The following is a 27,592-nucleotide window of genomic DNA, read 5'->3' on the forward strand; positions in this document are numbered from 1 at the left end:
ACTGCCCACAAAGAGCCAGCACTGCACAACCTCTGGGTGGGAGATGCATCAGCTGTGAAGCACTAAGCGGTGGGTTCACTGTCCGTACATCTGTGTTGATCTCCGTAGACTCTTAAGGCTAATCACCACAGAGATTGACCTTAATCCTTTGACACCCTTGCCCAAGCATTCCTGTCTCTCCATATTAACAAATTAAGTTATTAGCTCTTAATACCTGAAAATCCAGACCTCTGTGCCAGAGTGTAACAGAGAAACAAGATTAGGAAGATTGCTTCCAAAGCCTAGCATTTCCTGGCAGCATTCATAGCTGATCACAACAGGCCATGAGAGGAGAAAAAGCTCTGGAACAATTCAGAGTGAGAAAGATCCCTGAGGAACCTGGATGTACTTAGGCAATGTTCAGAATGTTTCCTCTGGAAAGTTGAACAGAGAAAATACCCATGAGTCCATGTCCCTGTGGACTGCCTCATGCCTTTGCTAGTAGCAGCAGCACAGACATCTTTATGAGGGTAGCAGCAGCCATGTTCTGCTTCACGTGCTTCATCTCAGGCCCATCACCATAATGGGGAGAGCAGGTGAGTATCAGGCTTTAAAACAGCCAGCTCTCTGGCCTCTGTCATGAGGCCATGACAGAGGCTTCATGACAGCAGAAGAGTTTCCACACTGCTAAGGAAGATGAAGCATTTGGAAGAGCAGAAGAGAGAAGGGTCAATTTTATAGAGGATAAATGGTGAAACCCTGGGATAGGGCATGGGTATATTGCCACTGAGCTAATTTGGGTACCAAGAGCTGCAGGTGCCAGTGTCTGATTTTCAGTGATTTTCGCCCTGGTGGCTTACCAGCATGTGTGAGATGGAGGAGACTGTGTGCTGCATGGGGCTGCTGCTTCAGGAATTGAGAACCACAGGAGTCAAGCTGAAACTGATAAAATCTTGATTTCTCTGCTCTCCAGCCCTTTAAAAAGGGAAATAAGCATTGCAAGTAGTAAATGTTCTACATAAGAGTTTGCAGGGCAAAAGTTTACTGATGAGAAACCAAATGTCTAATATGGTTCTAATTCCCATAGGAATGATGCTGTGGCACGCAGGTGAGCATGCACTGTGGGTCCTCATCTGTGTTGGACTTGTTGGGGGTTGATGTCATATAAGCCTGGACTAAAGAGCTCTTCCTTTCAGCTCTGGGGAAAGCTAGATTCGGTCCCTAGTGTGTTAGTCAAGAGAGGGCTGAAGGCACTTGGTGAGAGTTTGAATTTCAGGTACTTTCTTTGAACAGAGGAAACGTGTAACCTGACAATCAGTGGTTTTACAGCTGCCTCCTTATGCCTGGCTCCAAAAGGACCAGCTCTCCTGGATCACAGTATTGCTGATTTAAAACTCAAATTTGGTCATGTTTTTACCCAGGCTGATTGCATCCCTGATTTCCTTTCTGCCTTAGTGTGCTAAAACATAATTGAAGTGGTTTCCAGTGCATAAAGATTTTTGTGGAGTCCTCGGTTGCTGCAAAACTATATGGCACAACTTAGGCACTGAAGGTCTTACTAGTCATAACCAGGCTGCACGGTTTTTGTCAGCAGGCTGAAAGTACTGCCATTGCCCTCAGTGCTAATCACTGCTTTTACCCTTGGTGCACAGTTACCTTTTGTGCACAGCCTTCCTGTATCAGATTGTTCTTCCCAGTGATCAGATGATTCAGAGACTGCCATTAAATGACTCGCATCCTAAGGAGGGCCGAGATTTGATTGCCCCATAGTTACTGTGTCAGGGAGACCTACTAGGGCTGTGAAATGTGAGCAGCCTGTACAAGTCCTAGGCACGACCATGTTCCCTTCAATCCAATCTGAAATCAGCATCAGAATCCTTGTGATTCCCACAGCATCTTGGTCCGTGACACTTGTGCATGAGGTCCCTGCTAAATAGATGCGTTTAAGCGTCTGGATCTCCCTTGTGTTCATTCAGGTGTCTGAGGAAAATTCCCTGGAAGATTATACCTTCAAAATTACTGTAGAATATCAGAGATCAGGGCAGATACTGGTTTGACTCACAGTAACCGGAACATCTTGCTTTCAGAGGTATTCTGTGCTGCATGGTGACACCCCTTATACTCAGGAGAGAGTTCGTTAGGTAGAATAGCAGCAGTTGCCTGTTCATATGGTGTTTGTTATTTGTTTCAGAAATGTACTTTTTGTTATGTGGAACTCAAGTTTATAGCTGTAAAATCCCCACCAGCATCCATGCTGTGCACGTGACCTTAAGCTGCGTCATAAAAGCTGCATAAGAGTGGAATAATTTTATAATTTTATAAACTCTCTTACAAATCAATCAAAATGAAGGGCCCACTATGTGTAAGATGTGAAATTTAATTAAGGATCTCTGAATAGAATTATGAACCCAAATCTAGGTTTCTGCATTTGGAAATTTCTTTCATAAAGCATCTCTATTCATCTGTCCCTACATGCACTGAAATGTATTGTCAGCTGGTATATATCTAATCTGACACGAGAACTTTAAAGGCCTGTTTTTCTATTTTAGATAGGAGCTTTTTACATGTGAATGGTTGCATAAAGAGCCTTTACACTGGGCATAAATAGCATCCACTTTAAAAAGCCATAGTTTTAAAAGGCTGCAGAGACTTAAGTATAATGGTCAGTATGTTTTTACAGTGTTTGTTTTGCCAGCAGTTCTGAAAAAAGAACAGCATTGTAAGAGGTAATATGAAGAGAAATCCACAAAATTATTTTTTAAATAGGACCTTTCTTTAGCTATCATAGAAATGAGAATAAAATTACTGTTTCTTTGTTTGGATTCATGCATGAGCATGGCTGGAGGATGTGGTCAGAAAATTCATGTACACCTTCAGGGGCCAGATCCAAATGAGCGTAAATGGGCCATCTACCTCCCTGCGGTTTACACCTGTGAAGGATGTGACCCGCAGGGTTTGACATGCACTCTGGAAATGGGAGATAAACATTTGAGGAGAAGCTTCTACTGAGGGGACTTCGTAGGGCTGCAAAAAACCACAATCATGCTGAAGATGTTACCACCGCATGCCTGCTCTTCATCTGCTCTTTTGCATACCATTGATGAAGTTGAAGGCTGGCTTCTTCACTGGTATTTTTTTTCTTCTAAGACCTGGATTGCAGGCACATTCAGCCTACAGTGGGGATTCCTCCTCTTTTCTGTGGCTGCCATGGTTTAAGCCCAGCCAGTAGCTTGGAATCATGCAGCTGCTCGCTCACTCCCTGCTTTTGTTCCCCCCAGCTTTGGAAGGTGTCAAGTGAGCTGCACAGCAGTCCCATTTTATCTTCAGTTGCATGTAAATACCCGGGGTTTGTTCTTAATGCTTTGCTAGAGTGTTAACTTGAGTATTTGTCCCAAAGGCTGTGCAAATGCACATGAAGCTGTAGTGATACCTGTCAGTGCAGTGGGTGAAGCCATGGCTTTGCTGAGGTTCTGGTAATACCTAGAGTGTTGGGGATCTGGCTGCTCTGTGCTGCCAGACTGTTTTGTGGTGCAGCTTCTGCTGCTTGAGTAATCCTCTCCTGAATGAGTCAGCATGGGTCAAGTTGACATTTTTAGCGAGGACAAGCCCATCATCCAGCATTCTAAGTATCTTGGAAACCCAGCGCATGGATGCCAGTAGCTGGACTTGGGGTGAACACAGGCATGTGGTGGTAAGGCAGTGATGAGGAGGACCCTGCCTGCTGGATCACTGCACACCTTGCACTCTTGCTCAGTGTTTGGGTTGGTTGGGGAAAATTAATACAAGAAGCAGATGGGAACCACGCAGAGAGCCGACAGTACTGTTCATCTCCTGTAACCATTATCCGCAGGATGCTCGTTGCTGAGTGTCAGTGCTGGCCCAGAACGGTCCTGTGGGTGAAGCTGAGCCCTTCTCACTGCCTGGGCAGCAGCAGCACTCCCAGCCTCCTCTGTGGCAGATCACCCTGTGCCTGCCTCTGACCAGACCTGGGGCCAGCTTAGCCTGCAGAGACTGCTGCTGCAGGCTCTGTGTGTGTGTATGGAGGGATTTCAGGGGGAAAAGGATGTCAGATAGCTGAGCTTATGGGAAACTCCTCTGTCATCCGTAAATACGTGGGACTCAATTCCCACTTCCATGGTTTTGACAGCACTGGTGTGATTTAGCATGTTGGCAACTTCGCAGTGGAAGCCACCTGCTGCCCATGACCTTACACCTTTTACCCCTCGGACTGGGCCATCCCCACCTCTCCTTACTGCCTGTTGCTCAAGCTGCTGCGGAAAGCCGGTGTATTTTCTGGCCTGGGGCTGCTCTTCGTGTCCTAGCACGTGCGCGGGCAGCTTACACAGGATGACAGGCTTGCTTTGGCGCACGCTGCCAGCGTGGCAGCCGTGGGTTCGGGCCTGGCTGACACCCTCTCTTTGCCTGTTTTCTCAGGTCGTTGCGCTGTCGTCGTGGAGTCTCTTGAGAGATTCAATCTACTATACACTGTCTGTTGTTGCACTCATTGTGGTAAGTTTCTAAAAGTTATTCTTCTGTGGGAGCCCCCGTGCCTATTGCCACCGATAAAGGGAACCTGCTAAGAAATTGGTCTTGTAGCTAAGATCCTAGCTCCAGGACTCGTGGAAAAATGTACTTGTGATGTTGACTTCTATACGTATGCAAGAAGGGAACTTTAGGGTCAGGAGACAAACGCATTTCTGAAGTTTGCACTACTTTTATTAGTCACCGTTTCAACAATGTGTTCTATTTTGCCTTCATCCTGCACGGGCCTGTATGCCATACACGCTCTGTAGGTACAGAGGCCTCTAGCTGTCTCAAAAGAAGCGTTTGTCTCAACCTGTTTGTACCTTTATTCCCTTTACTGCAAGATCAACCTTTTTGCACCTGATGAAAAATAACTTTTTTATGTGCCCTCATACCAACAAGTGTTGCTGAACAACAAACTTGGGCACACCCACAAACTGTAATAAACTACACTGCACAGGTTAAAGACATCTAGGAGGCGTTCTCTTAGTTTGCTCCGCAGGCAGCACAGCTGTGGGCAGCTGCCTGGCAGCCCTCTGGGGTTTAGGTCAGGCGTTTCATTTATTGCGTGGTGGCAAACAAGGTAAAGATTTGTTGACTGTCACTGGGTCTTAAATTCTTTAAGCCAGGCAGGTTTTTTCCAGGGCTGGTTCCTCCTCATGGTTGTCAGCTGCTTGAGGATGTTGAGAACCATTCCCTGTTGTTCTCTTCTGTTGGGAATGTACCCTAAGCCTCGGGTTAGCTTCTCTCCAGATGTACACCCACTCTTCTGCTCTTACCAGCTGTGAGGTTCAAGGTCCCTCATGCAGCCAGGGCAGCAGGACTGTGCAACTCCAGGGTTTACTGGAGGCTTGTAGGTGTTGCCAGAACTCCTGTGTTACAGCACTGATGCGCAGCTGATGTGGCTTGGGAGATGTGGAGTGCATCCCACGTCTCTTCAGCCTTACTCCACAGCAGACATTGCAAATGACTTCCAAATACCTGCTAGAGAAAAACAGAGAAAGGCTGGAGCAAGCGAAGACATTTAAAATGGTTAAAGGTGTAGCTTCCAGCTGATTTACCAACCCTTTTATATGCAATATTGCTTTCCATTTTATGGAAAATGAGGATTTCTCCTTTCAAACAAGGCTCCAGTGTAAGAAGTTTCTCCTCCCAGTCACACATGGGAGGACCCCTGGCTTCAGTGTCTCGGATCTTTTCTGTCCTGTTAAGGCAGAATCAAATTTAGGTGGCAGCGCATTGTTATTCCAGTCCCTGATGGCTCAGCCTGGAGACAAGCCAACAGGCTCCACGTACTGTGTTGCACAACCTGTATCTGTTCCTGCTTCGTTAGATTTATGTGCGCCTTAAATTTTAGAAGGCGCTTAAACACTTTGCCATCTAAGGTTGTTTTGCCATATCAGGGCACTGGGACTTCTCTGCAGCTTGAACAGAATCATTTCTTGAGGAATGATGCTGCTTGTAGAAGGTTGCTCTCACACTACTTTAAAAAGCAGTTTGTGTTGCTGCACTGTAGGGTGCACTCCACTGACATCTTTACTAATCATAAATACACCTACAGGGAAATAAATACATTCCAGCCAATGTTGAGATTCAGCAAATTTAAAAAGCTTGATATTCCACTGGGTAAATCATTATGACTTTGTCACCTTCTGTTTTCCCTGGCAAAGGAATTGCAGTGCTGTAGTAATAAATAGCAGAGCAGTACAAATTCACCTGTTCTGTGCTCCAAGCTGTTTGATAAGAATGAGTGAACTCTAAATCACAGAGATGAGAAGTGGCTCAGCTGCACCCTCCACACGTACCTCACCTTCATTCAGCCCTCTGATCTTTGATTTTATTTTAACTTCAAAACAATATTGCAATGCTGCCTTGCCTTGTTGTAGGGCTTGGAGGGCTGCTACTCCTTTCCCGCAAAAGGAAAATGATGCTTATGTATCCTAACATGAAGGGACGTGGTCAGAGTCATTAGGGACAAAAGCGTGATGGATGCTATTTATGGTTACAAAGGTCAATGCACACGCTTTCGCGTCCCATCACACCAGCAGAGTGTAACCCAAAACAGGCATTGTCAGATTAGATCAGAGTGACTGGGAGCTGTAACTTACAATATTTTGTGGTCATGTTTTCTTCCAATGATCATAGAATCATAGAATAGTTAGGGTTGGAAAGGACCTTAAGATCATCAAGTTCCAACCCCCCTGCCATGGGCAGGGACACCTCACACTAAACCATGGCACCCAAGGCTCTGTGTCCAACCTGGTCTTGAACACTGCCAGGGATGGAGCATTCACAGCCTCCCTGGACAACCCTGTCCAGTGCCTCACCACCCTCACAGCAAATAATTCCTTCCTTATATCCAATCTAAACTTCCCCTGTTTAAGTTTTAACCCATTACCCCTTGTCCTATCACTACAGTCCCTAATGAAGAGTCCCTCCCCAGCATCCCTATAGGCTCCCTTCAGATACTGGAAGCTGCTATGAGGTCTCCACGTAGCCTTCTCTTCTCCAGGCTGAACAGTCCCAACTTTCTCAGCCTGTCTTCATATGGGAGCTGCTCCAGCCCCTGATCATTCTTGTGGCCTCCTCTGGACTTGTTCCAACAGTTCCATGTCCTTTTTATGTTGAGGACACCAGAACTGCACACAATACTCCAGGGGAGGTCTCACGAGAGCAGAGCAGAGGGGCAGGATCACCTCCTTCGATCAATGTAACTATTGCTTGGTGCTGTCATGCAGAAGTTGCTACTTACAGGCTGTAGAGCTGAGGGGAAGTGTTTCTCTGTGCTTTCAGAGGCTCATTCCCTTTCATAGAATCACAGAATCCCAAGATGGGAATGGCTTGAACCTGCCCGAGGGGAGGCTGAGCTGAGCTCTTAGGCAGAAGCTCTTCCCTGTGAGGGTGCTGAGGCGCTGGCACAGGGTGCCCAGAGAAGCTGTGGCTGCCCCATCCCTGGCAGTGCTCAAGGCCAGGTTGGACACAGGGGCTTGGAGCAAGCTGCTCCAGTGGAAGGGGTCCCTGCCCGTGGCAGGGGTTGGAGCTGGAGGAGCTTTAAGGTCCCTTCAACCGGAACGATTCCATGATTCTGTTCTGTGATTCTGTGACCGTCTGAGGGGGAAGGAGCAGTGGAGGGAGAGGGGTGCTGCCAGAAAGGGGTTGGCAGCCCCCTTGCCCCCAGCATGGCCGGTGACGGTGATGGAGGGCGGGCTGGGAAGGGCCCAGCTGTGGAGCACTGCGGCCACCTGCCGGTCACCTCCCAACAAGTGGTTCTGCAGACCCCGGGAGCCAGGCGCCGTGGGGCAGCGCCCCTCACCGCGCTGCGCTGGCAGGGCTGGGTCTGCCCCAGCACGCCGGAGGAGCCATGATCCTTCCCCTGGCGGTGTCGTGCTGAGTCGTTCCGAAAGCATCACCGCCCGTCGCACACAGGCCGCAGTGCGGGTCGAGTGGTCAGTGAGTGTGAGGAGCGTGGGGCAGGGCTCAGTCAGTGTGGGGCAGGGCTCAGTCAGTCTCAGTCAGTGTGAGGAGCGTGGGGCAGGGCTCAGTCAGTGTGAGGAGTGTGGGGCAGGGCTCAGTCAGTGTGGCGCAGGGGTCAGTCTGTATGAGGAGCGTGGGGCAGGGGTCAGTCAGTGTGAGGAGCGTGGGGCAGGGCTCAGTCAGCGTGGGGCAGGGGTCAGTCAGTGTGAGGGGCGTGGGGCAGGGCTCAGTCAGTGTGGGGCAGGGGTCAGTCAGTGTGAGGAGCGTGGGGCAGGGCTCAGTCAGCGTGGGGCAGGGCTCAGTCAGCGTGGGGCAGGGGTCAGTCAGTGTGAGGGGCGTGGGGCAGGGCTCAGTCAGTGTGGGGCAGGGGTCAGTCAGTGTGAGGAGCGTGGGGCAGGGCTCAGTCAGCGTGGGGCAGGGGTCAGTCAGTGTGAGGGGCGTGGGGCAGGGCTCAGTCAGTGTGGGGCAGGGGTCAGTCAGCGTGGGGCAGGGGTCAGTCAGTGTGAGGAGCGTGGGGCAGGGGTCAGTCAGTGTGAGGGGCGTGGGGCAGGGCTCAGTCAGTGTGGGGCAGGGGTCAGTCAGTGTCAGGAAGAGCCGCGCGGGGCTCGTTTGAGGCAGGGATGTTTCAGAGCAGCTCTGGAGCTACCGGTACGTTTGCGTGCTCAGGGCCCGGCCGCCACCGGAGCAGGTCCGGGAAAGAGCCCGTGTCAGTGAGACCAGCCCGTGGGTCAGAGGTGCCGTCCTTCCCTGACTCACTTCTGCATCCCTGCTGCAGTAGCCCCAGATCCACAGGGACCTCCTGGGGTTTGGGAGCCTGCCTGCCTTTGCTAGGTGAGAGAAGCTAAGGGCTGGGCAGGAGGGCAGTACCAGACTAGACCAGAGCATGATCCCATTGCGCTGAGCCCTTGTTTGCTGTGCCTGCTCTGTCCCCTGCTCGGGTGATGAGCTGTTTTCAGCTGTGATTTTGTATATAACATGCCTGTTCTTAAACCTTTTCTCCACAGTTTATTTATGACGAAAAGGTTTCCTGGTAAGTGAATCCCTTTTATTTTCATATTTCTGGTTGTACCACAGAATCCTGCAATAAGTAGGGCTCATCAGGAGAGGAGGGGGAAGCTGCAAAGCTCTGCAGGGTGATTCAGGGAGCAGTTTCCTGCTGCGTGAGAAACCTCAGCACAGGATGGGCCAGAATAATTCATTTCTGAGCCAGAGAGGAAAGCCTGGGCGCACGTCACTCAAAATTCCCCGTGCAGTGGTGGCAGTTGGTGCCCTCTGCCCACCTTGCAGCAGCCCAGGAATGCAGAGGCGGAGGCTGATGCTTAGGTGCCAGTGTGCCATGGATGTCAAGCACCTGGGAACATAGAGAGCTGCCCAATCAGTCAATGAATGTGTTCCAGTAGTTGGATTTTTAATAATTCCAAAGGCAATATTAATGAGCAAATGACCAGTTTAAATAAAGAAATACATATATGTTAATATCCCCATGAATGTGCTTACATGTTCTGCAGTAGGTATGGTAGGCTTGGAGGGCTTCAAACACTTTCAGAAGTGTGCTTTCAGTTGTTTTGCTTTCATGGTTTTGTTTGCAGCACCTCTAAGGGCTTGTACAGTAACAGTGGCAGCTTTGATTCCACTCTTGGGCAGTATAACTTAGATTGCAATCACTAGAGGGAGTCAGGCTTTTGGGGTTGCATGTTTTCTTAAATGTGTTCTCGCCAGGGATTATGTTTCCTTTCAGAGGAGCATTTCTGAAGCAGAGTTTTGCAATTGCTTGTTTTCCTTTGCTTTGTTTTTGTTTCTTAACTAAAATTGACTTGAGGCCCAATTGTAGTTGACTGTGCCCTTCAACTAAACCACATCAATGTGAAAGCTGAATGTTTAGCACAATGTCTCAAAATCCTTAAAGAGAAAATGGCCCATGAGTTTTAGTATATAGCAGTCTGATAATGGATGATTTCCACCAGGACTAGCAGTTTGCCCTAAGGAACTGTACAGAATACAGCATTTTGATCAGTGAAAAAGATTACCTAAAAACAAGTTCTAAAAGTCATACTGTATTTTGGTTTCATATACATTTCATTAGTCTGACACAGAAACAGTGGAGGAAAACCCACCAGTATCTAATCAGCAGTTTAAACTGCTGCCTGCTGCGTTCTCAGTGGTTACACAGCAGCAGTAGTGAAAGAGCAGCCAGCACTTGTTCACTTTGTCTCAGCATGATCAATGTGCTTTAGCATGCCCCAGAAGCCCAACAACCTGCTTTATACCAATGCAGGCAGGGCAGGATGCCTCTTTTGTCACAGCTCCCACAGGTATTGCCCTTACAGAAATGCTTGTGTTCCTCAGGTGTGTGATTTGTTCACTGAACTTCTGGGTTGAGTCACTTTTTCTTAGCTGACAGGTTGACTTGGCCAAGTAAAACTAGAGCAGAAGTCAAGAGGACAAAGGAGGCATCACACAGGTGTGTGTGAGCCATCTCCTTACCATCCCCTTTTCTAGTGGTGTGTTAAGAGAGCCCAAGAGGGTCAAGCCTTGGTGTGACAGGTGGGGGAATGGCTGAACTTGGGCAGCTGACTGATGTGCCCTGCTCTGATGTGTTTTCTGTGTCGCTCTTGTTTGTAGGTGGGAGTCCTTAGTCTTGGTGCTGATGTATGTCATCTACATCGTTATCATGAAGTAAGTCAAATGCACCCTCCGCTTGTTTAGATTGTGAGGCTCCCTGCTCCAGAGCTTTCCCAAAGGTTGCAAAGGTAATTAAAGAGAGCCGCAGGCTTTGGGCAGGGCGTTCATGGGCTCACACAGCTTGCACACCAGCAGCACCTCCAATAGCAGAGGTTAAAGCACTTTGTCCTGTCATGTAGTTACTCTAATTTATCCTGGTGGGGCAGGAAGGGGCTACTTGTCCCCGTAGTACAGCTCCAAGGATTGGGCATCTGAAGGCCTACACCAGTGCATGCAGCTCTGGCAACAGACAGGAGCTGGAAGCTACTATACAGAAGGAAAACTATGACATAATTGGGAAATGGTCAGTGACCTGCTATACCTCTTAAACATGCACAAGTCTATGGGGCTAGGTGGGATTCACCCAGGGGTGCTGAAGGAGCTGGTGGAAGTGCTCCCCAGGCCACTTCCTGTCATTTATCAGCAACGCTTCAGGCAGAGAGACTGGAAAGCTGCTCGTGAAAAAGGACCTGGGGTGGTAGTCAACAGGCAACTGAACATGAGCAGCTTGTTCCCAGGCAGCCAAGAAGCCACCAGCATCCTGGCCTGTATCAGCAGCAGTGTGGCAGCAGGGCCAGGGCAGTGTTTGCCCCCATGTGCTGGGCACTGGTGAGTCTGCACCTCAAATCCTGTGTTCAGTTCTGGGACATTGAGGTGCTGGAGCAGGGCCAGAGATGGGCAACAGAGCTGGTGCAGGGCCTGGAGCACAAGTGTGATGAGGAATGGCTGAGGGACCTGGGGGGTTCAGTCTGGAGAAGAGAAGGCTCAGAGGGAACCTTATAGCTCTCTACAATGGCCTGAAAGTGCCAGTAGTGAGGTGGGGTCGGTCTCTTCTTCCAAGTAATAAATGACAGGACAAGAGGAAATGGCCTCAAGGTGTGGGAGGAGAGGTTTAGACTGAAGATTAGAAACAACTTCTTCACCAAAAGGGTGATCAAGTATTGGAACAGGCTGCCCAGGGCAGTGCTGGAGCCACTGTCCCTGGAGGTGTTTAAAAGACATGTATATGTCACACTCAGGAACATTGGTTTAGTGGTGGCCTTGGCAGTGCAGGGTTAAGGGGCAGGCTTGATGATCTCAAAGGTCTTTTCCTACCCAAACAATACTATGCTTTGCGGCTCTTGCCTCTGTGAGCCGACCAAAGCTAATGCAGCAAGCCTGTGGCAGAGCAGGGAACCTAATCCATCTTTGGGTCCCCCCAGAGCAGCCTCTTCTGATTTCACTTTAACATTCCTCCTCAGAAATAAAAATGTGGGGGATTCCAGTCTACTCTTTATGGGTGCAGACCACCACGCAATTTGTTCTTGCTTTCATGGAGACCCATGATAAAACCGCAGCACAATGAGTGTTGATTTTCTGAGCGTCTGACCTGTGTAACTTCTTTCACACGAATCCATGCTAGCAAAGTTAATCTGCTCTGCTGTTAGGTTCCCCACCTCCTGCCTTGGTTTTAAAAGCCAGTGGAAAGGAAACCCAGATTTAAGCTGGAACATTCAACAAAACCTACCATCTGCCAAGCACACCAGTGGCCTTGTCTCAACAAGTCAGAGTTGAGATTTGTTTTGAAATGATGAATAAAGTAAATATTGTGAGAGCAATTCTCAGTAAGAGCAGCAAAACACCCAGGCTGGGTTGAAGGGAACACAAGGAAGAATTCATCTCACTTCTCGTAACTAGAAACTTTCTTTAACCTGGAGGGTAGCTTCACCCTTGCAGCAGTGAATGGACCAGCAAATCAGTTGTAATGTCTGAATCAAGGATGGATTCTTTTTCTGAAAGCAATGCTGTAGTGTGAGCAGATGTTTCAGACCTGTTTGGCATACCTAGGGTGGTTGTTGTCCTGTCGTCCAGGTGTTCACAGTGGTCTACCGTTGCCTTTGAGTGTCATGGTGAGATCTTGGCTCATGTTCCTGTCAGCTGCTGGCTACTCAAAATCCAATAAAAAAGTATTTTAATTTTTTCACCCCAAAATGGAGGCAGAACTTAGCACATGTCATGTTCCTGTGCTGGCTCACAGGTAAAACAACACTCGTGCTCAGTGTGATTGTGTGATTAAAAAAAAATGTGGAGGATGACAAGTAATCCTTATTAGCTATACAGAATGTTAATTACACATAGCACATAAGCATGCATGTCATTTCAGACTCCTGTCTTGTATTTTTCATAGCCGCCTGGCTATGGAGAAATTGCATCATAGCTGTATTGTGGCTGGATTCCAAACCAAAGGGGTTTTCTTCCCTTCCTTAGTTGAATCACACTGTATATAAGTCTAGGAAAGGAAGGGTGTCAATAAATCCACACAGAAACAGCAAAGGTCTATATAGAGTTTGTTTCATTTGTACAGGTACAACTCAACCATACATCACTGCTTTGAAAGGAAGACAAAGAACTCAGCAAATATGGTGAATGGTTTAGCAAATAACACAGAAATGGATGATAACAGCAACTGCGATGCCACAGTGGTGTTACTAAAGAAAGGTAACTGTTCCAGTAAGTCACCCTGCTTGCTTCCATCATTCTCAGATGTTTACACATTTGTCTGCTAGTCATGGGCTGTGGGCTGCTGCTGTCTTACCAGCCATGGAATAGTCAGGGTCCTTCTGTAATGCCCCTGCCAGATGGCCATGGCTCCTGTGCCTGAGGGTGCCGTGTGGTCACCCCAGCAACCACATCCTGGAAGCAGCTCATGCCTCCTCTGGGTAATTCCTGGCACTGGACAAGTGCCTGGCTGAAAGGACTCCTCCAGCTTCAAGCCTGACGTGACCAGGGACTGCTTCTTTAGATCCTTATAGCCATGCCATTGTGAGTCTTCTTGTGAGCACTGTTATTCTGCACCGAAGATGCCCATTTATCCTTAGTGCCTCAGTTAATTTAACTCCATTCGAAGGCAACATAAATTGGGCAGGGAAAAACACCCTGCTTATACTGGTGTACACATTTCCCCCAGTGAAGGCAGGGTGAGAACTGTGTTGGTCAAGGTGGTGTGCTCTTACTGCACGTGCTGTTTTGAATGTTCACAGCTTTTCCATGATCTTTAATGTGGGTTTCACTTTGGCTGAAATGTGCTTCCATTTGCCTTCAGTCACAATTGTGTATGAAAATTACGTACATATTATATTTCTTCAGCTTAAAGAAAACAGCATCCCCCACTCCATACTTGGAAGCAGTAGCTCAGTGTGTGCATTTGCAAGCATGTATAAACTGTGTTTACAGATGCTAATTGTTTTATCTCTGCAACAGTCAACAAGCATGTAATTGCTTGGGATTTACATGTTCCTATACTCCGGAATAACATCCCCTCACCCAGACACTGGTTTACCCTGAGAAGGCGCTCTGGCTTGTCTAAAGCACTTCTGGTCACTGGCTACAGACGGGCTGCCCTTTTTGTTTTGCTGGACTGAAAAAAACCCAAGCCCTAAACAAATACAGGCCTCTCTTCCTGTAAAGAGTGAGTGAAAGACAGTTTGAATGCACTAAGCAACCAAACATGAAATGAGGAGAGGTTTATTTACTGACGTCAAACCCTTTGAGTCTGCCAGAGGCCAGCTGTTGTGTTACTACCCTGTTGCTGAAGAAAGGCTTTTGTGAGTGCTGTGCGCTCTGATTTGGGGAAGCTGCTCTTACGCGAACTACAGCTCTCTGTAGCCTGCGGCTCTGAATAGCAAAACTGTGTTGACCAGATGATTTCATACTCTACCGGTAAAGCGAGGCTGGTAAAACTCAGTAAGCGTGAACTCAGGCCTTAGTCATCCAGGTTTACCCACTGGCCTCTGGGTTATGCACAACCAAGGCGGTTCTGACTGGGATTTGGTGTGAATCTCCCCAGGATCTGTCTCTGTGACGCTGCTCAGCTGCTGGCGACTTTCTGTTTTGGACATTTGCGGTTGCTCAAACTGGCTGAGGAAGGAAGATGAAGGAGTTGCTTCATTTTCCTGCAGATTGTTCCTGTATTTCCTTGGCAGTGGGCCACCGGAGGTCCGGCCAGCCACGTGGCACCGCTGGGCTCAGAGCTGGTATATGGGGTCACAGCAGCTCCCATGGCAGCAGGTTGCTGAGGCTTTCATATGTTACCATTTTTCTGAGGCCTTTTCTGAAAAGAGGACCAAAAAGGATCAGGCGGTGGGATTTCTGTGTTTGGGGCAGGTCCCCCAGGGGCTGTGCAGAAAGTTCCAGTGCAGAAAGAGTCACAAGAAAAAGCTCTCTGGCTGGTTTGATTTATCTGTGGTTTTTTTTTTAATATGAGTGACCGCACTTATCTATCCCAGTCCATGAACCTTCTCTGTCAGGAAAAACAAGAGGCACTAAGGCCTAGGAGATACTTTTCTGTAAGAGTAACAATGATGGTAATAAATAGTAGTGCCATGAAACAGTTGCCAGTGTTCAGCACTGATTTTCATAAACCGATGCAGAGATGAGTCAGAGAAGACCTCTGGTCTCCCTGCTGCCAGGTTGCAGTCCTGACCCAGAGTTCACAGTGAGGCAGCATCCATGCACAGACAGGATGAACACTGGCACTGTGCCCCAGTTGGAGCTCAGTCCAAGTAGTGTGCCCTGCCTCCTTGTTCCTTTGCTCCTGCACAATGTGTCACACCCCAGGGACTGCTACATGCACTTGCTGCCAGGTTTGATGACACTTCCCAGCCATGAACTGCAAGCCCAGAATGCAAGAACCTGGTTTTCATTTGTGTTAGTACCTCCCAGGGGCAATTTCCTCACCCCTGTGTACAGTTAATGGTGGGTGAGGCCAGTATCCTCACAGAAATGCAGACTGTAACAGTGAAATTAATGCAGCTTTTCCTCAGCACCATTTCTACCTTGGAGGAGTAGCTGCTGTGGAAGTGGCAATCTGCCTAACACAGTCCTGTAATGAGCTGTGCAGAGCAGATTTAATTTTCTGTAATGAGCATGAGTGGAGACACCATATTGGTGATTAGTCTAAGAACAGAAATGTAGGACACATAAAGGCAGAAATTAAGGTCAGGGGAGACATAATTTGAATGGTGGTAGCTAAAGGAATTGTTTTTACAAAGGACCTGTGGAACCTACAGGTTTATTCTTCTGAGAGCCATGTAGGACAGAGGGAGATTGCTAGAAGACCACTTCAAGTTCTCTTTGTTTCATGGCTGCAGGAAACTTCCACCGTAAAGCGTCAGTGATCATGGTGGATGAGCTGCTGTCTGCCTACCCACACCAGCTTTCCTTTTCTGAGGCTGGGCTTCGGATCATGATAACCAGCCACTTCCCTCCCAAAACACGTCTCTCCATGGCCAGCCGCATGTTGATCAATGAGGTATGTCTTTTATCTCCCCCCTTCTCCTTCTGAATTTGCCTTTTCCTGTAGCAGTGTTTAGGTCAAAATGGAACTCTGGTGTTTATTCTGGATCCCTGATAGCATTTTCACAGTTTTTATCCTTCTGACACTGACTTTACTAGATCACCCCTTGCTTTCAGTCCACATGCAGATTTTAACAGAGACCGTTGCAAGTTATTACACGGTTATGTTACCTGTGGCTGTTGCTCATAGGAGGTGCCCTCTGCGTTGATCTGCCATTAATACTGCTTGCACTTATTTAATAATATGGTACTCTACTGAGTCTGCACTTAGTCTGCCCCGGTCTTAGAGTACTCCTGAAGTCAATTCTACAGCCACTGGCCCTTCTCCTATAGAAGTTGTATATGTGAGATTTATCTGGTCATCTGCAAGCAACCAGTGCTTTAAATGTAAAAAAAAAAAAATAATAATACGTTTTTCAGCGAGAATTTGTGCCTGTGTTTACAGAGACAAAGGCTGATCAACAGCAGGACATACACCAATGGCGAGTCAGAGGTAGCAATCAAAATACCAATCAAGCATGTGGTGGAGAATGGAACGGGTCCTAGCAACTCTGGCGAGAGGGGCGTGAATGGCACACGGCGGGATGAAGACATGGCTGAGGCTGGGAATGAGACCGAGAACGAGAATGAGGATAACGACAACAATGAAAACGATGAGGAAGAGGAAGAAGATGATGATGATGATGACCATGAAGGGCCATACACACCTTTTGACCTACCCAGTAAGAAGCTCCTGGGTTTGTGTTGTTCCAGAAAGCAAAACTTGATTTGGGTGTGCCAGAAAGCATCATGGATATGTGTTGAGGCAGAAATCTCAGAGAGCTCCCATCAGCCTGCACCTCACAGTGTAGTTCCTGGTCACAGGTAAAAGATGAGAGGAATGGGGAACCAGGAGGAACTTCTCAGGATGCAGACTGCTGGGCTTGAATATACCTTTGCTGCAGCTCATGCATTGGCCTGGCACTGTTGTTGCAGTCAGAGGGGAGAGGCAATTTCCATGGGTTGGTTCCTGCCCCAAAACCTGGGTCACCCTCTGGAGAAACCAGTCTTCCCTGCTGACTGCGGAGGAAGCTGAGGGTGGTGGAGCCACTGGCAAGGTGCTTGAATGCAGGTGAGAGGGATCTGCATTTGGGCCATTGCTGGGAAATGAGGAGTGATCTTACCTCAGTGGTAAGGTGCAGTGCTAATGGAGACAGGGCAGTGGTGGTGCTGGTGTGGAGCAGAGACAGAAGAAGGTACTGAGTGTCTCTGCTTCCTGCTGTTAACTGAGCATGCCCAATGTCTTCTCGCTCTTTCTGGAGAGCTTAGGAAGTCCGAACAGCTTTTTGACTTGTGAATAACTACATGTGCTTCAGGTTGCTGAGCACTGCACCAGCAGGATGGACATCTCCTTTTGCCAAGTTCCTCTTATCCCATCAGGACTCTAGTCCCAGGATGATCATAATGTATCCCTGTCCTACCTTGAACTCACAGTCGCCAGAGCTGGCAAGATCTGCTGTGTTGCAGAATACTGTAGGGACTGGTCCTGCTCTTTACACGTGAGATAGTTTCTGGGAACTCCAGATCTCCTCACTCAAACAGCATACCTGTAGTCTGAGTAAGGAAAAAACCTGAGAATTGAAGACAGTAATCATGGGAATATGAGGAACCATGACACTAGATTCATAGTATGGGGAAGGTTGGCATGGGCCTCTGGAGATCTCTGTTTCAAACCCCTGCTCAGAGGAGGTTGCCAAAGGCTGTGTCCATTTGAGTTTTGGTTATCTGTAAGGGTGTAGATCCCAGATTCTTTTTGGGTACCTGTTCCAGTGTTTGACCACCCTCATGATAGGAAAAAAAAAGAGAATACACAAGTTAAAGTGACATCTATTCTGAATTCCCCTTATTGCAGGCTGAGTCAATTGGCTCTTAAAATTTCCTTGTGCATTTCTGTGAAGGGCCTGGCTCCATCTTAGGTGGTTAAAGATGGGTCAGTTCTCTTTCTAGAATCTGTTTTTATGTGGTACCTGTAAGAACTTGACCAGGGAGGTTAGATGTGCTCTGACCCATTGCTGTGAGGGAGGCACTTCACACTCCTTCCTTGTGCCCCTCTCTGTCCTCTCATCTCTGCCATCACACCGTGATTTTCCAAACAAGCAGTCTTGTCTTGTCGTCTGGTTGGCAGTTCGGCTGAAGTGTCCCTGGCATCCTGCTTGCTAATATTAACAACGTAATTACATTCTGGACTAAAAGAGACTAGTATTGTGATTGTTTCCCTTTTTATGTTTTACAGCTGGCAAGATAGAAATCTTGAAGTGGCTTTTCACATGGCCACTGAGTTTTGTCCTATACTTCACAGTGCCCAACTGCAACAAACCCCACTTGGAAAAATGGTTCATGGTTACCTTTGCTTCTTCTACACTCTGGATTGCAGCTTTCTCATACATGATGGTGTGGATGGTATGTACCAGCTAAAGCAGAAACCACAGTCTGGAAGAGGCAACAGAAGGTGGTTTTGTCAGCTCTCCTGGTTTAGTCCAGCCGGTAACTCAGAACCAGGCAGCCACTCGCTCGCTCCCCCTGCTTCTTCCTCCCCCCCTTTCCTGAGGGATGGGGAGGAGAATCATAAGAATGTAGCTCCCACGGGTTGAGATAAGAGCAGTCCAGTAACTAAGGTATAACACAAACCACTGCTGCTGCCACCAGTAATGATAATGATAAGAGAAATAACAAGGGGAGAAAACCCACTGACCCAATACCCAGCCCGACCTGAGCAGCGATCTAGCCCTTGCGGGTAACTGCCCCCAGTTTATATACTGGGCATGACGTGCTGTGATATGGAATACCTCTTTGGCTAGTGTGGGTCAGGTGTCCTGTCTTTGCTTGCTGCCGGCTTCCTCTCTTCCCTGGCAAATCGTGAGACTGAGAAAGTCCTTGGTCAGAGTAAACATTACTGTGCAGCAACTAAAAACATCAGTGTAACTAGCGTTGTTCCCAGGCTGAAAGTCAAAAACACAGCACTGCATCAGCTACTATGAAGGAGCAAAATGACGCTACTGCTGAACCCAGGACATCAGCTTAGAGAAATGTGTAGAAAGTTCTACATAGCTGAAATTTTAGATGAGAAACCTTAAGTCTGCTTCAGTTTCTATTAGACCAGTCCACTCACAGAGAAGAAAATTAGAGGCCAGTAGCCATAATCCTTAAACTTTATTTAGGGCTGGAATTTCATGCAGATTCTTTAACATGGGAAAATACTACATTTGCACCAGTTTAACACCTCCTTCTTATACAGGGCATTGTAAAGAGGCCCTGATGCAGCTAAGAACCTGGCCTCAATAACTCTTCATTTTCTTGGAGCAAGCAAGCTTGAAAGACAGAGTTGTGAATGATAACACTGAATTCAAACAAAACATGAGTTTTGAACAAAAGCGTCACATTCGGCCACATTCTTGCACAACTACTCTAGTCAACAGGAACTGAATTCTACTTCACTATCCTGAAGGTAGAAGGGGATAAATAAAAGTGAACACAAGGAAATCCAAACATAGTTGGCCTGTTCACAGGGGAGTTCATGCACTGGCTGGGTCACTGAGCCTTTTAGCTTGGCTTAGGCCTCCTTACATGATATATGTAGGTGAAAAGTGTAAGTTGTCCTCATTAGGACTACAGTAGTACTGCAGCATGGATTGTGTTTCTTTTAGAGCAGTCTCTGCTCTTAAACAGAATTGGACAACGATGGGGCACTGGCATCAGGAGTGAGTATAGCAAGGAAAGCCTGGTTTTGTGCTGCTGCGCTTGTGATGGAGTGCACAATTCATGATCTGTCTCTGCATGGGATCCAAAAAGCATAGAGATGCCTCACTAAAGCCCTGGCCACTGCTTTCCTGCTAGGAAGGCAAAGGCAGTGAAAAAATCTTCAGTGCCTTCAAAATTTATTCTTGTACTAAATGCAAAAATAAATGCCAGGCTTTTCCCTGCAAACTAATCAAAGCAGTTACAGAAGAGGTGTTTCTGTTTTGTTTTCAATAGTACATGTTACCTTGAGCAGGAAATGGAAAGTTACTTCTGCTTTTCATCTGCGAGGATGAGGTATTTTTCAAGAAAAAAGCTATCCCAGCTTTCCATAGTTGAAATACCAGAGCCCACAGGGTCACTGTGCTGCTTCTAACATATGGTTCACATTTCTTGGAATGTGCTGCAGAGAGATGAGAAAAGCAATTAAGTGTGGCTAATAGAAAATGGGCATCCAAATTTAAAAACATTAATCATTTTGAAGAGTACCAATACGTCATAGACTGCATAGCAAAGGAAAGAGGAAATTAAATGTATGTCCTCTCTCCCACTAGGAATTGGGCCAAGCTGGTCTCTGATTTTAGTTCTTGTAAACAGCTTGACAGTATTTTCTCTCCTTAGGTGACAATCATTGGATACACACTGGGAATTCCAGATGTGATCATGGGTATCACTTTCTTGGCAGCTGGAACCAGTGTGCCAGACTGCATGGCAAGCCTTATCGTAGCAAGGCAAGGTAGGTTCATCATAGAGATGTCATACTGCTATGGAAGTGTTTCCGTGTGCCCTCTTCCTCTTTAAGTAGCACAGATGTGTCCTGAATGTGGTAACATACAGAGCCCTTTTCTGACGCTGAAATTTAAAACAAGAACAACAAAGGAAATGTTTAGCTGTTGAAAAGCAGCTAACAGGTTCTTAGTGATAGTATGGAACAAGTTCTAGTATTGTTGTCAACTTCAGGCCTTCCCCAGAAGTCACAATGTGTTTCTTCATTTAAATACAGTCCATAAAGAATTGTTTAGAATATGGCGTAAGGGTCATTCAGGTCACTTTCCAGCTTTTCTTCATGGTCATAAGGAATGGAAGATACTACTGGTTTTAAGGAAAGTTCCCCAGTCCCAGAGACTCCAGCACCAGATGTTTTAACAGAAATAGAAAGTTGCCAGATCTGCTTTGGGAAACGAAAACAATGGCTCTTCCTTGGAATAACCATCTACATAATAGACTACCTGAAAACCTAATCTGATCAGTCCAATGCAGAAACTTGTGTACCATGGTAACAGCAAAGCATCAAGAGCCACACTGAGCATGGCACCAGAGTGTTGGCAGGTCACAACTGGCACAGCCAGTGGCCAGGGTCCCCACAGTAGTGGAGGATTAGCTGAAGGAGGTTCTCAGATGATCTAGAATATGGATCCAGCCCCTTAAACCCCACTGGACTTGTATGATGGAGAGGGCAAAGGGGAAAGGGAAGAGGTGGGGTGAGGGTGATTTCCCTTAACTCGTCGCCTTAATCTGTGGAAATTGTCTCAGTTAGCTCAGGTGGATGTATTTCTGTTTGAAAGCTGAAAGACTTTTCTGGGGCCTGTCTGACTGAACGTGGTTTCCATTCCTGCAGGTATGGGGGATATGGCTGTGTCCAACTCCATCGGAAGCAATGTGTTTGATATTTTAATTGGCCTAGGCCTCCCGTGGGCTTTGCAGACCCTAGCAGTAAATTATGGATCATACGTAAGTCCTACATTTTTTCACATTATTTTTTATTTCTTATTTATTTATTTATAAAACAGATCGGGGCAGGGGGAAGTCAAAAATTCTGTGGACTGGTTTTGAAGAAACAAATAGTTTTGCTCTTTTATGATTTGGCAAGCAATTGTCAGGGGACATTCCCCATCCTTTGGGGGACAAAGTACTTCCATTTCTCCCTTAAATAAGCTAACTCACTAAAGTATACTGCATTTTCATGCACTTGAATATATTCCAAATAAGAAGGATGATCATGTTTCTAATAAGCCAGAGAGGATAAACACAGATAAGGAAACTAAAGGACAGAGCAGACCTGCAAGGCATTGGGTGAGAAAAATTCTAGCATTACTGAACTGGAAGGTGAAGGAAGCTGTTAAATAGCTGGATATTTCAGAGCATAACCAACATCAGGAAACAGTGCAGAGCTTTCCTGTTTGAGAAAAACCAACACCACTGAAAGCATCCTTTACTTCTCAGATGATTAAGAGCAGCACCCCAAAAGCTGCAAGCTCCTTTCAGAGGAGGAAGAGCAGGAGATGCCATGAAGTCCTATAGGGAAGTCACTGTTGCTGTTGCTGTTAGCTGGGCACCACTCAGCCAGCCTTGTAGAACAGAGGAAAAATCTTGACTACAATTACTGAGTCAGCGTAAAGTTAAAAGACTGGAGAATGACAAAATTGTTGAGGTTGGCAAGTACCTCCAGAGATCATGTAATCCCCAAACCTGCTCAAAGCAGGGTCAGCTAGAGCAGGATGCTTAGGACCATGTTCAGTTGGGTATTGAATACCTCCAAGGATGGAGGCTACATAACTGATAAGATCCCCCTGAATCTTCTGTGGGCTGAGCAGTCCCAGTTCATGCAGCCTCCCTTTATATGTCAGATGCTGCAGTCACTTAAATCATCCTTGTGGGCCTTCACTGGACTCGCTCTAGGAAGTCTCTATCTTCCTTCTATTGAAGAGCCCAGAACTGGACCAAGCACTCAAGATGAATCTCACCAGTATTGAGTAGAGAAAAATCATCTCTCTACCTGCTGGAAGCGCTTCTCCTCATGTAGCCCAGGATGCTGGTGGTGCTCCATGCCACAAGGGTGCATTGCGGACTTCAGCTTGGTGTCTCACCAGGATCAGCAGGTCTGTTCTCTGCCAAACTGCTTTTCAGCTGGTCAGCCCCAGTATTTCCTGGCTGTGCATTTTTCCAGCAAGTCCAAGACCCTCTGAACATCAGCACAACCCTCTGATACAACCAGACTGTATTTTGGGATGTGCATTCTCCAAAACCCCAGAACACCTAAGAAAGCTTGTGTTTCTTTCTTACTAGTTGAGGGAGCATTGCTGTTATCTCGTTGATCACATCTGTGGGGATCTGATGATGCCCATCTTTGTATTTTATTCCCCAAAACTGGATCTCCTGTGCAGGTCCTTTAACCTTTATTTGTTTTATGGCAAAACCAGCCTTTGTAAGGATTTGGATTATTTTCTTCCCTTTCTCAAAAATTTCTTTGCCTCACACAATAATGTCATCAATGTATTGCAGGTGTTCTGGAGCTTGCCCCTGTTCCAGTGCAGTCTGTATCAGTCCATGGCAGATGGTAGGGCTGCGTTTCCACCCTGGGACAGTGGATTCCAACTGTACTGGATGCCCCTACAAGTAAAAGTGAACTGTGGCCTGCACTCTGCTGCCAGAGGGATTGAGCAAAATGCACTGGCAATATCAGTTGTGGCATACCACTTGGCTGCCTTTGACTCCAGTTTGTAATGAAGCTCTAGCATGTCCGGTACAGCAGCACTCAGTGGTGGTGTGACTTCATTCAAGCCACGATAGCCTGTGCTCTCCATTAGACTTTCACACAGGCCATATGGGTGAGCAGGTCCTGCTGATCACTTCTTGGCTCTCCAATCTACGGATAAGCTCATGGATGGGAATCAGGGAGTCCCGGTTGGTGCGATATTGCTGCCGGTGCACTGTTGTGGTCACGATTGGCACTTGTTGTTCTTCGACCTTCAGCAACCCCATAACAGAATGATCCTCTGAGAGACCAGGCAAGGCGGACAGCTGCTTAACTTCCTCCATCTCCAAGGCAGTTCTGCCAAAAGCCCATCAGTAGCTTCTGGGTCTTTGAAGTACTCTCTCCTGAGATACTCTGTGCCAAGGATGCATGGATCCTCTAGGCCAGTTGCAATGGGGAGCTTCTTCCAGTCCTTCCCAGTCAGGCTGATTGCAGCCTCCAGTGCAGGCAGCTGTTGTGATCCCCCTGTCACTCCAGAAATAGAAATGGGTTCTGCCCTTCGATGACATCAGGGTACACTGTTCACTAGTATCTAATAGAGCCTTATACTCCTATGGCACTGGTGTACCAGCCCATCTGATCTACACCATCAGGTAAACCCAGTTGTTCCTCTCCTTCGCCTGGCTGGAGGCAGGGCCCCTCTAATAGTGATCATAAGATTCTTCATTTACTTCTTGTACAAAGGGATTAGAATTGCTTTTCATAGGAGTCAGAGTAAAATTGATTCTTTCACTCCAGCTGGGAAACTGCCCACCAGAGTCTGGAGCAGCAACATGCCAGAAATGGAGAAGAGGATCTGCTCTCTTTCCCCTTGTTGCCCCTGGGCTGTGGTGTACACATGCGTGTGGCAGTGTGGTGTGCTGTGATTGTGCCCGTTCTGAACTTTCTCAGGCACATGCAGTAAAGTGGCTTCACACATTAACCAGCCAAGCAGCTGCTCCCAACTAGACGATTTATGGAGTTTCATTCTGAATGTGAAGAGCAGTCTCACTGCTAATGGTGCTTTCAGCTGCTATAGCACTCTTTGTAGGATGAGCTTCTGTTTGAGCCTTCCTTAAACTCCCTGTAGGCAGAGCCCATTTTACAGATGGTGTGTTTTCATTTGAACTAAGCAGAGACACAGCCTGCAAGCCTGTGGCTGGTTGCAAGACATCAGTGTATTGAAAGTGAGGTCCCTGTTCATGCGTAGTTCTCTTATACGTGTGGCAGCAAACTCAGGAAGCCCCATGCAGAATCAGGACATCTTGTTTAAACAAGTTTGGTCTGTGAGGTCATGCCTGAGGGAAAAATACAGCTTGTGATCTAGTAGATAAGACAGGAAAAGAGCAAGAGAAGACCTGTCAAGAAGAAACTAATGGAGTTGCTGGAGGTCACACAATAGGTAAGTGGCAGAACTGGAAATAAACTATGAATCTTGAGATACGTCCTGGTACTGGGTTCCTAATCATAATAATTTTGATTAAGTGCATCTCCCACTTCGGACTGCCCCTTTCCCAGGCCCATTGTTGATGGATGTTTCAGCTTTAGTTTACTGCAAGAAAGTAAGGGAAAACCATCTTTTGCTTCTCAGGCTTCACCTTGGTAGCATCTGTCACCAGTTTTCAAGAAGGAAGTTCCCCTTCTTCTGTTTTCCTACTCTGAATGAAACATTTTCCTGCAGATGTAGGTATCCTATAAGTGGAGGCTGCAGGGCAGTCACAGTCCCAGCCTGAAAATTACGTGATGTAGGAAGCTGGCACGCCGGGCAGTGCTTTGCAAAAACCCCTGTATGGGGTTTCCAGTTCTGGTTTCCAGTACCCTTCACCCTGCCTCCCTGTGTTATCTGTTACCACAAGCCGGTGTCTCAGTGTGATCCTCAGTGGGCAATACTGGATTCTTATTCTTTTCCTTCCAGTGCTGTCAGTCCAAACCAAGACAGAGAATGCACCATCTGATGTTTCTCCAGGAAAATGTTAGTGTTGCTGCAAGGAAGAAAAGGTCCTCCTCTGCCCTCAGCCTTTGCCATCAACTCAGTTGTCAGTCCCATAGTTCTTGGTTTGGGCCAGGCCACTGGCACTTTTCCCATTGAAAGGCAGATCCAGTCAATATCAAACAGCTTCCAGATCAGATCCCTTCTGTTTCTACAATGTCTAGTCTCTAATCCAACTATATGTTTTTTAATAGTCAGTGTTGTTTCTGGACACCCAGTGTCAAGGCACTAACTCTGCCTTCCTCTGTATTTCCCACTGGAGCTTCCATTACCACTACTCAGAGGTCACTTGGACACTCTCCTGCTGCAGCTCTGACCTTCTGTCATCAACCACAGCTAATGTAGCATGCCAGCAGGACTTTCGGAGAAAAAACAGCATCCCTCTTGACCTTTGAAAGAGTCTGCTTTCTCATCTCTTCCATCTCTGAGTCTTGGACATGTTGCTGACTGTCTAATCCTGCAAGCATCCTTCCCCAGTGGCTCTGGCAAATCCAGAGTGGAAGGACATTTGCTCTGCAGCTTCCATCCAATTGCTTCCCTCTGGAATAGTTTTTTTTTTTTTTTTTTGGATAAGGCACTGTAAACCAGACATCAGCCAGGAGTGGTTTAGAGAACAGGAATTTTTAGCCTAAGGATAAAGTTCATTTGTTCACATCAGCATTTGGGAGTATAGTTATATGTTTATCCATCACTCCTCTGCCTGGTAACTTCAGCCAGTTGCAGCAAAATTTAGAATCATAGAATAGTTAGGATTGGAAAAGACTTTCAGATCATGCAGTTCCAACCTTCCTGGACAGCTCACTCTAAACCATGTCACCCAAGACTCCATCCAGCCTGGCCTTGAACACTGCCAGGGTTGGAGCATTCACAACTTCCTTGGGCAACCCATTCCAGTGCCTCACCACCCTTACAGTAAAGAACTGCTGCCTTATATCTAACTTGAATTTCCCCTATTTTAGTTTGAATCCATCACCTCTTGTCCTGTCACTACAGTCCCTGATGAAGATTCCCTCTCCAGCATCCTTGTAGCCCCCTTCAGATACTGGAAGGCTCCTCTGAGGTCTCCACGCAGCCTTCTCTTCTCCAGGCTCAACAGCCCCAACTTTCTCAGCCTGTCTTCATACAGGAGGTGCTCCAGCAGTAAGGTAGAAGTCTTAGAGATATTGCATTCCTTTCACACAAACAGGCAGCTGGAAGGAGGAGTAACCCCCAGTGTGAGTCTTGTTAGACATCAGAGAATCCAGAGGGAAGCAGACACTCGAGAAACAGACACTGAAACAGGAAGCGTCACTGCTTCGCTGCTCCCTGACCAGTTTGCTATTCACTGTTTTAATTCCAAGGCAGTATGATGAATCTCATGATATTAGGACAAAGCATGACTTCATGTCCTCACAGCCAACATCTGTGTGTGTGTTCCCTGCCTATACTGTACCTCAGATCCTCTGAGGGGGGAGGGAGGATAGGTTCAACAGATCTGCCACTCATAGGGCCAAACATTAAGGTTGAGGATAGCAGCAGGGTGGTGACTGAGTTTCTGCAGGGGTCTCTGCTTCTCACAATATTACTCTTCACTTCTGTAGATGTTATTCCTCCTCCTGCTCCGGGGAGCCACTCTTTTCTGGCTGTCACATTAACAACCTGATATGCTGGTATCACTGCAGCAACAGTATGCAGCTTGTCAGCTATTAATGGATTCATTTATTGGCTGATCCCCAAAACCTGTGGATAGGCATAGCAGCAGGTGCATGCTGAAGCTAGGAACTAGTCCCTCCAACTTCCTGGAATAGTTTGCATGTATTGAGTGCATTTGCTCCCTGGTTTCATGGTGCGGGTACTGGTATGATTATACTGTAGTAGACAGAGGAGAAGTGTCTACAGCAAAAGTGCTTTGTGCCTTGCTAACAATGCAGGAGTACTCTCCAACCATAACCCTTGCATTTATTGCTTAACAGTTTGAGTATCCATGTGCAACACTCCATGTTGCATGTTCCAGGTCATGTACCCTCTGCAACATGAGTTGTGTGATACAGAGCAAAAAAGAATGTTTTCTTAGGAGTCTCAAAAAACGTCCAAGAAGAAAGCATGCAGGAATGCAGCACATACGCGATGCTTCAGGTCTTGAGACAGCTGTCTCTTGGCAAGACCTGGGGAATGCAGGATTTACAACGAATTTCCGTTGCAAGGCAGGAACACTGCAAGAAAAAGATCCCCAGAAAGACAGAGGACCTGCAGCATTTTCAGCCAAGGGACTGGAAAAATAACAGAGTCTTTTTGATATTCCT

General features: G+C 47.1%; 1 protein-coding gene across 6 annotated transcripts in view; it reads left to right on the forward strand.

Annotated features, from left to right (window-relative positions):
- The window catches only part of SLC24A3 (solute carrier family 24 member 3), a 181,061-nt gene that overhangs the window by 122,931 nt on the left and 30,538 nt on the right, over positions 1-27,592 (forward strand). For 4 of the 6 annotated variants that reach the window (XM_061356932.1, XM_061356934.1, XM_061356936.1 and 1 more), the window contains exons 7-15: positions 4,414-4,488; positions 8,982-9,007; positions 10,600-10,653; positions 13,043-13,188; positions 15,828-15,988; positions 16,478-16,754; positions 18,305-18,471; positions 20,428-20,542; positions 21,425-21,537. In XM_061356932.1, coding sequence (XP_061212916.1) covers positions 4,414-4,488; positions 8,982-9,007; positions 10,600-10,653; positions 13,043-13,188; positions 15,828-15,988; positions 16,478-16,754; positions 18,305-18,471; positions 20,428-20,542; positions 21,425-21,537 — 1,134 coding nt within the window. The remainder of the gene's footprint in view (positions 1-4,413; positions 4,489-8,981; positions 9,008-10,599; positions 10,654-13,042; positions 13,189-15,827; positions 15,989-16,477; positions 16,755-18,304; positions 18,472-20,427; positions 20,543-21,424; positions 21,538-27,592) is intronic. The other 2 variants (XM_061356933.1, XM_061356935.1) reach the window with 1 other exon arrangement.

This window comes from Neopsephotus bourkii, unplaced genomic scaffold (genome assembly GCF_033783945.1).
Source record: "Neopsephotus bourkii isolate Nb327-2 ecotype Australia unplaced genomic scaffold, CSIRO-AGI_Nbou_v1 NB_873, whole genome shotgun sequence".
Classification (NCBI taxonomy): Eukaryota; Metazoa; Chordata; class Aves; order Psittaciformes; family Psittacidae; genus Neopsephotus; species Neopsephotus bourkii.